Source organism: Chinchilla lanigera, unplaced genomic scaffold (genome assembly GCF_000276665.1).
Source record: "Chinchilla lanigera isolate Chin_1 unplaced genomic scaffold, ChiLan1.0 scaffold00025, whole genome shotgun sequence".
In the NCBI taxonomy this organism is placed as follows: domain Eukaryota; kingdom Metazoa; phylum Chordata; class Mammalia; order Rodentia; family Chinchillidae; genus Chinchilla; species Chinchilla lanigera.
In genome coordinates this window covers 648,092-660,916 of record NW_004955426.1, presented here as the reverse complement: position 1 = coordinate 660,916, position 12,825 = coordinate 648,092, and the positions used below count along the sequence as shown (strand labels likewise).

General features: G+C 49.0%; 1 protein-coding gene across 4 annotated transcripts in view; it reads left to right on the top strand.

Annotated features, from left to right (window-relative positions):
• Ctnnd2 (catenin (cadherin-associated protein), delta 2) overlaps nt 1-12,825 on the top strand; it is a gene marked incomplete at its 5' end in the record, with an annotated part of 372,103 nt that overhangs the window by 346,473 nt on the left and 12,805 nt on the right. For all 4 annotated transcript variants that reach the window (XM_013515022.1, XM_013515021.1, XM_013515020.1 and 1 more), the window contains 2 exon segments: nt 6,542-6,668; nt 11,107-11,238. In XM_013515022.1, coding sequence (XP_013370476.1) covers nt 6,542-6,668; nt 11,107-11,238 — 259 coding nt within the window.

Below are 12,825 nucleotides of genomic sequence, written 5' to 3'. Positions count from 1 at the left end.
ATGTGTGTTATCCTAGCTGGTCTGAATGCCACATACACCCTTCACCCAAATTCTGCTAGAGGAAGTCTCTCCTATAAAGACATTCTGCCTGGAGATTCTCACTGGGTGTTTAAAAATATCGAATAGAAAGTGTCATTTAAGAGACCTTAAAATTCTCAAGCACTGTAGGAACTAAATAGAGTGGCCATGACCCAGCCATACCGTGAAGACCCAGCAGTTGAAGGGCTGTGAACATAAGCAGGACTTTGTCCTCTTGCACCCTGAACCCTTGAGAATGCCAACCAAGAGGACTGCAGCTTTAGGGAATAATAAACTTCATAAGAAAACACATCAGAAACTTCCGCCCAGAGCCGAAACTGCTGGAAGGACAGGGAAAAAGCGTGATAAAGAAAATTAGATGATTTCTGGTGGCTATTCAAAGTTCAATGACTTTGAACTCCTCTTCTCTTTAGATTTCCATCTCTATCTGCTTGGAACAATTTAACAGCCTCCAGTTTTAAGCTTCGTGCGTTAAAAATAAAAACCAATTGGGGCACAGATATCATATCGCAGTTTTGACAGCTTAGTTGGTCACGAGCTGAAGGGCACCACTTTGGGGTCGCCCAGCTAGAGGGCTGCTGAGCCACAGACGTGAAAATAGTTCCTTATCCTCAGTACTGAGGATTAACGGCCCTTCCCGAGTTACTGTGGCTACGCACTCTCTGTTTTTCTTCCTGAACTTTCTTATCGAATCCCTGCAAGCCATGGGAATGCTGGAAAGGGGCCCCATGGCTAAGAACCCAATTTAATAGAATTCACCCAAAAACCCTTGGTTGGCTGTCAGTTAAAATTTTAACAAGAAAAAATAGTGATCAAGGTGGCCAATAATGATTGAGAAGGTAATGTGCCGGCGTTATACACGCTTACCTAAACACTTTCAAGCCTTTCTGAATGACGATGGGAAGTAAATGAACAATAGACTGACTGCTTGCTGGCCAGATAACGTGCGTGTGGCTCGCGAGAGAAAATGGAACGTTCGCTTCCCAACAGCTTTCCCAAAGAAAATATATCTTCACTTCTCCTCTTATTTAGAAAGCAAGACATTTTTTGCATTGAATGACCAAAACTTCATAGAGTAAACGATACAGAGAGCCAGGCGATGGCTCCTCGTGGCGGCTCACCGGTTCAGTGGAGCTGTGTTGTCTGGTGCGCGTGGATTTAACGCACCTAACCCAGACCTCTCGCATCCAGTGTTACGCTGGCTTCTGTCAGAACCGACATTGCTGAACGCGGCAGTATGGAATTCTGCAGTTGGGCGAGTGCAGCTTTTACTGTGTGAATTTGGAGGGAGGAGGGCGAGGGGCACCTCCTCTTCCTGCCGTTTCTGGGCTCCTCCGCTGTGGCTCAGGACACTGGTCTGATCAAGAGCTTTAACTGAGTTTCTACCTGCCCAGGGCCTTAAGCCCCTCTCTCCCCACACTTGTTCCAAGTGTGTCCCAACATGCGTGCACCCAGTGGCCGTGCGCGGAGGCGCCTGACTCTCGGCTTGTGTCCTCGGTGTCTCGTGTCACACTCGTCTCTCATCGTACTCAGGTACCTGCTCATCCCATCAGCCCATCTGCAGACAAGTTACCTGCAGGGTCTCGTTCTATGGTGCGTTAGCGTCCTCAGACTCAGGCCGAATGAAGGATTTGAAAGCTTTCTTGGTGTGTCCTTGCAAGACTTCCTTCGTAAGCAGTTTTGTAATCACATCCACTTTCCTGACACTTCCAGAGATGGAGACACTTACATGGTCAGAATGGAGCCTGAACATCATGAAATACAAACTGCTAAACCACACATGTCCGCAGTCACCTGTAAGAGAGAGAGAGAGAGAGAGAGAGAGAGAGCTGCTGAGGAGTCCATTGATGTGCTAGGCAAAACCCGACTAGAGCAGTCCCACACTGACATCCTTCTGAGGTCTTGGAACTTATCACAGTGTAGCCAAGGTTCGTGCTTGTCTGCAGGACATATGGGATATTGGCACTTATTCATGACTCAAGCAGACCTGGTTTTGAATAAAGCTCTGTCCTGAGGCCTGACTTGGAACCTCAAAGTGTACCTTCCAAATCGCAGGTGAAACACGCGTAAGGTGATCTGCCTTCTTTTGGTCATGTTTAGGATTTTTGCTATCAACAAAGCATTCTCCTGCAAATACAGGGACAGCTTTCATGAAGTAAATTTTAACCCTTCCCCTACACTGTGTGAGCAAGGGGTGCATACACCTTTGAAACAGTGGCCAGCTGCACACACTTTTGTCAAGACTTCCTCACCTGTCATTGCCACCACTCTCTAGGGGACTTAAGGGAGCCCCACAGAGTTCCCGTGGAGACATTTTCTCCCTGTACTGTGACACACCTCACCTTCCTCTGAGTTTGTACCGCCCCCGCTTCAGTCCTCCTCACCCCAGTGAGCACCCATTGCCCGAGCCTCCTGGGTCAACCATGGTCCCTGGACACAGCACTCAGCAGCTCTGCACAGCAGCCCACCCTTCTCGGGCCCACCCTCCCCTTCCCTCGTACCCGTGTCAGGCTTGTGGTAAACTCCTCTGTGCCCTTCACCTGCCCTCTTGTGTAATCTTCTTGCTCTGATGCTTAGCACGCTCAGGACAGCCCTCAGCCCACTCGATAGTGCCATCTCGTCTCCCACCCTCTCCCCCCACCCCGTGCCCCTGGCCCTGGAGGTGAGTAGGGCCTCCTTGTTTCTCATTGCTCTTTCGAGAAATTTCTTTTCTCCCGCTCCTCAAGAAAGCCCGCATCTGTGAAGCACCTCGATTCCAGCGGCCTCTGACTAGGTCTCTCATCCCCGACTCCTCCTGCTCTCCTCCCTCTCCCTCGTAGCCCTCCTCTCCTTCCTCTCCCTCACATCTTCACTTATGTCACTGTCCAGCTCAGAGTCCCCGGGCTTCCGTGGCTTTCCCTTCTCTCTGTCACTCTCCAAATTACCTCCCTGACATCTTCCTGGAACGTCACTCACTCCACGCCTGCCCATAGCAGCTGGATGCAGCTGGGGAACAGCAAATGGCCATGCTGACTGTGCATCTCATTCAAAATTCACCGCCACACACCTCAAGCAGTGTCCCTGCACTGAGGCCGCCCACCCCACTGCCCGCCCACCCGGCCGCCGCCACCTTGCCGCGCCTCTTTTTTTTTTTTTTTTTTTTTTTTTGTTGTTGTTTTTTTTTTTTTTGGCGCGCCTCTTGAGCCCGCCCGTACTCCTCCCTGCTCTCCTCCCTTCCTGTGCCTCTTCTGTTCTCTAAATTCCTACCCAGCCTGACACTGAGCAGATGCCCTCACTTCTCATTGTCCCTGAGAAAACATGAAAGAAGCAGAGAGAGTGCCCTCAGCATCCTGTCGCCACATCCCTGCCTCTGGCACCGCCCTGTCCTGCACCTGTGGCCAGTGACCCCTTCGCTCCGTGAACCCTGTCCGCCTTGCGTCCTCCTGTGATATTTTCCTCTCACTTCCACACGTCACCAGTGTTTTCCTGCTCCATGTTGAGTCACGCCCAGCAGCACCCCAAGTGCCGCAGTGTCTTCCAGGGGATATTAAACCTCTCCGCATCCCTTGCTCCCTGCAGGCCCCATTTCTCTGCTCCCCTGTGGAGTAACACTTTGCCACAGGCTGGCTGTCTGTCCTGCCGTCCCCTCATCAGTTTGCAATACCTCTGAGCCCTCTTGAGCTAGATGTTTACCAGCCCGGCCAAAGAAAGTGCTTTTGTCCCCATCACGGTGGCTTCCGTATGGGGCGCTTGGTCCTTGTAGTTTGGTTGGTCTCCTTCTCCTCCCTACAGCCCGCTGTCCTCGTCTTGCTGACCACCCACCTCCTCACCCCTCCCTCAGCTCACAGCGTTCCCTCTCAGCACCCTCGGAAGTTTCTCCAGCTCTTTGCACCCCTAAATCCTAGTGTCCCAGGCTCACTGAGCCTGCCCTCTGCCTCCCTTCCTTTGCACTCACTCATCACCTTTCATCCATTCTCTTGCTTTGAGTGGTATTTATATGCTCAACTCCAGAATTTTATCTCCAGCTCCTGAGGTCCCAGTTTGCAGATGCTGTTCCATTCTCTGCCCCGCTTCCTTGGTCTAACAGGGACCTCTGACGCGCCAGGTCCCAGGGGCAGCCTTGGTTTCCCTCCTAAACTGTTTCTCTCCATTGTTCTGCCACAGTAAATAGAGCTTCGTCCCTGATATTGGCGCAGAAGCTGGGGGAGGCTAGATGGCGCCCACTCAGCCTGCTCAGCCCACTCAGCAGAGACCCCGGAGACAACGCGCATCTTCCCCTGGTCCCCACCAGCCCCATCCGAGGCAGGGCGATCGCGTCCTCTCCGGTGCAGCTGCACTTCTGTCCTGCACCCCATCTTCTCACTCAGCAGGCTCCTTCCTTCCCGGCCCCCCTGCTGTCTCCACCCATGCCTTCCTGTCTGTCCTTCCACAGCCTGGGAGCCCCGGCCTCTGTCCTCGGCTGTGGGTCCAGAGCTGCATCAGCGTCAGCTCCGCAGAGCGTCCCCACAGCAACTGCCCCGGCACTCCCTGGAGGTGCCCCTTGCCCCCGACCCTGCTGTATGTTTTCTTCCACATACTCATTCACACATCACGTTTTAGTATTAGCATTTTTGACTTGCTCACTTTTTGACTTTGTGTAGCTCTTTCGAAAGCTCAAGTCCGTCCTCAGTAACACGGGGATAATGATATCATCCAATCTTGTTACCTGGTAAATAGCCAGTAAGTGCTAGGTAGTACTCAATAAAACAATGTACTTCTCAGCCATTAGGGAGGTGCCTCAAAAAACGAGCTAGAAATTCCACTTGCCCCAGGTATTCCCCTTCCAGGTATCTTCCCCAAAGGGTTAATGATATCCTATTATAACAACCCGGGCATACTGATGTTTACAGCAGCGCAAGTCATAACAGGTGATCCTGGAAACAGCCTGCACATCTGTCATTAAATGAACAGATTAAAGACGTGCTATGTGTATACAATGGAGCACTACTCTGCCGTAAAGGAAGATAAACTTGAGTCATTTGTAGGAAAATGGATGTACCTTGAGACCTTAAGGTTAAGTGAAATAAATCAGACACACAAGCTTATATATCGCATGGTTTCTCTTATATGAGAAACCCGAAGTATAAGTAAAAAGCAAAATAAAAGACAGATAATAGGAAATAGAGAGATCTTTTGTACATGGGAAGGGCATGGAGAGATGGGGAGAGGAGACAGGGAAGGGATGGAAAGGGATTAAAATAGAGAATTAGGGTGTACTGTGTACCTGTACTGAATCCCCTTGAAGAATGTGATCACTATGTACACATGGGCTAGAAAATACCTTTACGTTAAGCAGTAAACTGTACCAGTATTTCAAAGGTAATTATTATAGATTAAAAAGCAATAATAAAGTAATCTTACTTAAATTGAAAATAAATAATGTACTTCTAACCTTGGACTCTATGCTGCCGTGCAAGTAGAACAGGGGCAGTGAAAATTAGATGAACAGAGACGTGGATGTGCAGATGAGTATGAACTTTGCTCTCTGTTAATTTCCATCTATCAACATTTGCGATGATTCTTTATAAAGCGTTGACTCCCTTAAAAGACTAAGCATTATTTCACATCCCCTTAAAAAAGCTAAAAGAATCGGAAATAGTTCTCTCTGGGAAGCAGGAATTGGGAGTGGGGTAGATGATCTCTTTTATTATAATGCCAATACTGTTTGACACATTATTTTGATAGAAATATAATTGAATGTGAAAAGAGGCTGGCGTTTCAATGTGGTGGCATGTTCATAGGAGTTCTCTGGGGGTCTCATGAGCTGTTTTTATTTACTTTGCTATGCTTTCTAAATTCACAAAATGATCCATCATGTATTTATATGTTTTTATAATAAAAATGGTACATACCTTTTCATGTACTAGCTAGGTGCTGGAAACTGAGAGAGGTTGGCCAGGTGCACTTTGAACATGCTCGAAATCGGAACACATAATTTGAGGGGCACGAGCAGTGTGGCAGTGTGGTGTGCAAATGCCCCGGAGACAGGAGGCTGGTGTTTGTGGCCGAGAAGGAGGTGGGAAACGTCAGGGTGAGGGAGAGGTGTGGGAAGGCGAGCTGCCTCCCTCTTTGCTCAAGACTGATTCTGCAGGCACCGTTGGAGGGTTCGGGGAGGCCGGAGGAGCTGGGCAGGGCTGCAGCCAGGTAGCAAGCACAGACACCCTCGGGCTGGTCTGACATTCTGGACATCATATTTGCATTTAATAAAAGCCTCTGGCCACAAAAGCTTTGCAAAGAGATCATTTACTCACCATGTGGGAAAGAAAGCAGGTGCTAAAAGCGGCCCTCCCAGCGGGCTGCGCAGGAGAAGGTGTGTCTTAATTCTCCTTCCTCTCCCTCCACCTTGATGATGTCTGAAGCTCCGTAATCTCTCTTGACATCAAGTAGAAGTGTTTTGCAAATTCAAATGCCTGGAACTCCGAAATGTCAGGAGGTGAGAAATCACTGCCTTCCCCGGTTCATGGGTGCCGTGTGTCTCTTGCAGGATGGATGGTCACAGTATCACTTCGTAGCCTCATCTTCAACCATCGAGAGGGACCGGCAAAGGCCCTACTCGTCCTCCCGCACGCCCTCCATCTCCCCTGTGCGCGTGTCTCCCAACAACCGCTCAGGTAAGAGCCCCCCAGGCTGCCCGGGCCTCTGTGAACCCTTCACAGAGGAGATCCCCCACCAGAGTCTGGCCAGAAACAGGACGTGAACCCTTTTCCCTCTGTCCCATCGGCGATCCTGTGTGTGTGTGCACAGTCCGGGCAAATGTCTCTCTCACGGGTTCCGTGGGGCTGAAATGCCCACCATGAACCTGCCTGCCGGGGGAACACCTGTGAAGGAACTGTCAGGGGTGCGCACAGCACCGTATCCATGGGCAGTTTGTGAACTTAAACTTTGACTCGCATTTTCTTTGCTATACTTGGAGCGCAAGAGTAAGAGACAGGGTGCGCTGTGGCCTCCTTTGGTAGGGACACTTTTGACATCTTTCCTTGAAGCTCACAGAACCACTCCACGTCCAGTCAGCGTTCTGTGATTACCTACAGCCGCTGATGAATGCTTCTTACAACCTTAACTCCCGAGTCGTGCCGCTCACATTTCTCTCGTTTTCCACGTTCCCATTGCTTACGTTCTTAGCTTAGTTTTTTTTTCTTTGTAGAAATTATTTTACACGCTTTTCAGTCATTGTATGCCAGGACTAAAGGGACGAAAGGGAGTGATGAAAGGTACAATGAGAACTCAGTGCTTAGCAACATAAGTGGCAAAGGTTTTGTTCTGCTTTTATTCGGTGTGTGTTGTTAAAGCCTTCCTTTCGGTTTGTGCATTTTGCTTTTCCTCGGAGAACGAAGGATGGATGTGCAGTGCTATGTGTCCAGACATCTTGGCTTTTATACGACAGCTCTCTCTTCACTCCTCCCTGCCCCTCCTCCCCTTTGCTGAGAAAATCTTATTTCCTGAAACAGCATCTCAGAGGACTCAGTAGAGGACACTGTCCAGCAACTTTGCCTCAGGTCACTTTGGGTCTCTGTGGTCTACTGTAAGTTTACACAGTCCTTTGCTCAGAATCACAAGGAAAGCCAGAAATGAGTGGGGCCCTTCGAATGAGGTAAAGTGCCCTCCCCCAGCCCGTGAAAGTTCACAAGTTTAGGTGTCTTGGTTACTTTTCTCTCGTTGCTGGGACAAAATACCTGACACCCAAAATTAAGGAAGGAAAGGTTTATTTCACTTACAGTTTGTGGAAGTTTCAGTCCATACTTGGCAGATTATAAAGCAGAGTGGTACATGGCAGAGAGCTACAGCTCGTGGCGGCAGAACGCAGCAAAGCAACCACAAAACACACACAAGGGAGGAAATGGCCAGAAGCACAAAAGCCATGAAATTGCCCCAAGCACCCTCTTTCTCTCCCTTACATATGCAAACTATCCACCCCAGGGAAGGTGCATCTCTCACACCCATAATCAATCAAACCCTAAAAGCCTGCCACATGGCTGCATGAGGCTTTGGGGGGACACACAGACACAAACCATAACATTAGGCTGTTGTTGTTGCTTAGGACACTTAGTCTAGCCCTAATTTAGAATCAGGAGCCTCCCTGTGACCCGGGACACTTCCATCAAAGGCAGAAGCAGGGAGGCTGCCCCTTGCTCTTCTTATTCCACAATTCTGGCAACCTTGGGAAGACAAAGGACGTTGACTCTGAGGGACATAAGGAGAGAGTCCTTCTAAAAGCTCTGATTATCCAGAACTGCAGCGAGCCAAGCAGCGCTGGGGAGAAGAGCTGATGGAGTCAGTGGGAAGGCTGCCCTCCCCCAGGACGGAGCACCCAGCCATTCAGCCAGTGCTCACTGGTATTTCCCTGCACGTCAAGAGCACCTCATAAACACTTGTTGGCATGATTTGATTTTTCCCGGAGCTTAATCCTGATTTACTGGATACCGGGAGCAGCGCCTTGTGTGAGGTCCCAGGAGATAATTACACACTTGACGTGGTTTAATAAACACCACCATCTGTGCGATGTTAGACTCTAATTTTAAAAGCTTTGGTCAAAAGGCGCCAAAATATTGTTCCTTTGTGACTGCACAGCGGTGGCTCCTAAAAGGCCAGTCCCTGCGCAGGAAGACCCAGAAGTGAAGGCTCAAGGACAGTGAGAGGACTTTGCTGGAGGAGACGGGCCGAGCAGCAGGAGGAGGTCAGCAAGGTGCTGTGAGAACAGGCGGGAAATGGACACCGAACAGCCAAGGCAGAGGCTTATCAGAGACTCGGTTGTTCTTTCAGAAGGTCCCCCTTTGAGCCCCAGAACCCCAGGTATTAATGAGACGCAGTCTCCCCAACGCAGGCCCGCTGGTCCCCCTCCCAGACCAAGGATGGCCCCATGTCCAGGCCTATTCTGCCTTCTCTCACCTCCTGCCCTTGTCACACAGCTGGGGCACCCCCTCCTCCACCCACACAGGCTCACAGTGTGACAAGGAGCCGTGGCACTGGGCCACATCACTGTGATGCCAGCTATCTCCGGGGGCAGCGGGTGCTGCAGGGTGCCGTGGCCGGTGTGGTCTTCCACCCTGCCCAGCCTTTGGATTGGCAGCCAGACCTTCCAACCAACTGGTATGGGATGGGCCTCCAGTATCAGTATCTCAGGAGTCCGGGAGAACTCATTCTAAGAAGCAGCCAGGGTTGGAAACCTTAGAGGGCTTCAAGCGCTCAGCTGGCAGCCTTGGTTTTATCCGGATCGGTGTGGGAGGGGCAAGAGGGTCTATGGAGGAGAAGGAGCACTCCTGCTGCTTGCTGTCCAGCCAGGGCTGTGGCTTCTGAGGAGCCTTCTGCCTCTTGCTCTCCTCTATTTGCACATCTGATTCTTCACTGGACTGGGGCTCCCAGGTTCCAGAAGCGATATATGCTTCACATCTCTGCTGCCTGCAGTGGCCAGCGCAGGAATCTCTCCAGAGAATATGCTGAGTTAAACAAACCCAGCCCAGTGACTCAGAAACAAGGGAGGAGCATTCAGGGTACTGGCAGACATCCAATGTGACTCATGTTATAAGAGGTAAACCAAGGCTTGGCTGGAAAGGGGCTTGCATACCATCAAAGAAAAGAGGGCTTCTTGCTAAAAATCAGAGTTCCCCCAGGAAGTCCTGGCTTTAACTGTCACCAGGTATGCTTGTTAAATTTGCATTCTGTGAACCCCTTACTGAAAATTCCGACCCATAGGTCTAGGGTTGGGTCCTCAGATCGCAAAATTTCCCTGCAAGTCATGGAGTGAGCAAGACGTGGCCCTGCCCTAGGGGAGTTTTGGTACTGGACTGAGCTCAGGTGGAGCTTGGGGCAATCCAGAAGGGTGCACACCCCAGGAGAGCGAGGGGCTGGTCCCCAGTCCCGGAACACTCCTTCCAGCTTCCAGCATCTCACAGTGGCAGGGCTACTGAGCTGCTACCAATCCATTCCGTCTCCCAAGACAAATAAACTTCTTTTTCAGTTGTCTCCCTTGCCACCAAGTTCAGCTTCTCTCTGTTTCTGCTCCCAATTCACTAAAGAATCATGGAATCCGCACCCCACGGACCTCCTGGGATTACAGCCCATCTCTGTAGAAATGAGGACACAGGGGGATGGCAGGACTCATTCCCCAGTCCCACAGGCAGCGAGTAGCTGAAATGTAAGGTGTGCATGAGACCCTGCTGAGGGATCTTCCACAGAGTGGAGCAAGGGTGCCCCACCAGGAAAAGAGACCCTGGCTACCCTGGGCAGGTTCTGTCAGCCTCACAAAGCACCCGTTGTGACAGTTGTTTCCTTAGACCTTCCTTTAGAGCAATTTCCAGGTATCTCAAAGTTTAAGTCAAATTGCAGTTATTGTAGCCATGGATTCTTCAATACCAGTACAGGTTGAATATGTCTTCTTTAGACTAGAAATGTTTTAGACTTCTAATTCTTTTCTTTTTCACCTTTCTTTCCTTCTTTCTTTTTTATTTTGGAATAGCAGCATATGCATAAGGAGATATCTTGGGGTCTAACCACAAAATTCATTTAGGTTTCATACGTACCTTATGTATATAGCCTGACAGTCATTTGATATAGTTTTTTTATATATAATTTCACTACAATCTGTGGCATGAGCTCAGTTATATTTTCTACCTCTGTTGTCATATCGATGCTCAGACTTTGGGTTTTCAGGTTAGGGATTTTCAAGCTATAATATCCCCTCAAAAACACATCTAATTTAAAAATAAAGGGAGAGAGACAAAGGAGAAAAAAATGAGATTGGTCTCATTCTTAAAATTGCTGCATATACCTTGGACTGATCATGCCTCCAACAGAATTTCTCACTAAGGGAGATGGTCCGGGGGATGCAACCCTTAAGTGCCCATCTCTGAGTCACATGTGTCCCCTTAACCCTAACACACTGGTTGTCAGACAGTAAAGGAAGCTAATAAGGACAAGAGCAAAATCTACCAAAAAAAAATCAAGAAGTCCAAGCATGCCTGTTGAGGACCTTAATGATTTGCATGAATAAGTATATGTGCTAAGGAATGAGACACAGACACAGAAAATCATCTTTCTCATTTCTTTATGCAGCAAGTGCCCCAGCTTCACCTCGGGAAATGATCAGCCTCAAAGAAAGGAAAACGGACTACGAGTCCACAGGCAGCAACGCCACCTATCATGGAACTAAAGGCGAACACACTTCCAGGAAAGACGCCATGACAGGTGAGGCAGCCCCTCGCCCCTTCCCCCTTGGAGCAGGTGGCTTGACCTGGAACATGGCAGAGGGGTGGGACTTCAGGCTGCACACCACACTGTGAGGCCCAGGAGAATTCAGTAGCTGTCAGGTCGCTTGAAATGTTGACAGCCACAATTCCCATGCACTAACATGAGGATATTAAGCTAGCAGTATCTAAAGTGAGCACCTCTATCCTAGAAAAAACTACAGGAAAATGTTCTCTGCATACATTTTACCTTGGTCTTCCCTTCCTGCTTGCACAGCTCATGATATCCCCTGGAATTAGACACGGGAGTCACCACAGATTTCTTCTTCATTGGCACAAGCCACAGTGGAGGAAATTCCAAGATGGTGGGCGTAGTATGGTTAGGCTTTGTTCTTTAGGCATGGGGGGCAGGAGAGGGGAAGGGAAATGAGAGGACAGACTTAAAGAAATCCCTCAGGACTAGTGAGACATTCTCTCCTTTTGCATGATGCCAACCACTTACTCTGACAAATTTCCATGAAACTTACTTAGAACGGATGACCAGAGTTTCTCTAAGGAGACATTGATCTTTTATGGCCGCCATTGCTCGTTGGTTAACTTTTGTTTCTCAGTTGGGACACTTGATGCCTGTCAGCTCCCTTCCCAGCATGCCCTGCCCCTCTTGTCTAGTAACTATGCTTGGGCTTCCTTCACCTTCTGCTCCACATAGTTCTCCTTGGGGCATTCAGAGACTTCTCCGGTATCCCCACATACCTCTGCCCCATGGGAACGTTGCTGTAGAGGGACTTACACCTTAAAAGCAGAACTCCAGAGCCATGAGCTTCCAACCATGGACTCACATGCTTCTTCATCACACAGACATGAAGCTGTGTCCCTCCTGGAAATACACTATGATAATAAAGTTTTAAGGGAACAGGGTCTGATTAGATTTATGCATCCACAAAACTAGGGTGCAAAGGGCGTAACCCTAAACACACACTGAGATCCTCTTACCAAAGGCATCTTGAAAACACAGACAAAGTTCTCTGCGATTATTTACATGCAGACCTGCAGCAAAGCAGAATAGAAAAATTGGATGATTTACTAAAATGTTTTCCAAACCCAGGACAGCTAAGATAAATTTTTCTAATGGCAAATGTATTTACCCCAGAGGGAGTGAGTTTCCCTGTGAACTCCGCAGAGCTGCATAAAAAAGCATAATACACAGATGTTTCTCATCCCCACCCCCATCCACATTCTTCCTCCATGCAAAGACCCTACCAAGGAAAGTGTCACCCTTGCTCCTGAAATGTCCCCTGAATTTGAGAATTGCATTTATGACATGACCATGGCTTATTATTCTCTTTCACTGTTTTCCCCCTATGAATATTGCCCTAGTCATAGATGAACATGAACAAAGAAAGTTGTGAGTCTAAATACTAAGCCTCCAGAGTGGAGGCATTCAGTAGCGATCTAATTTGTACTGATTACTCTGAATTAGCAGTGACACCAAACTCACCTTCCCCATTTAGCTTGTGATTATTATTGCCCCAGGTGGTCATCTCACCCGAAGTCTGGGCTGGCAAATTCAGATTGTAGTTACAAGAAT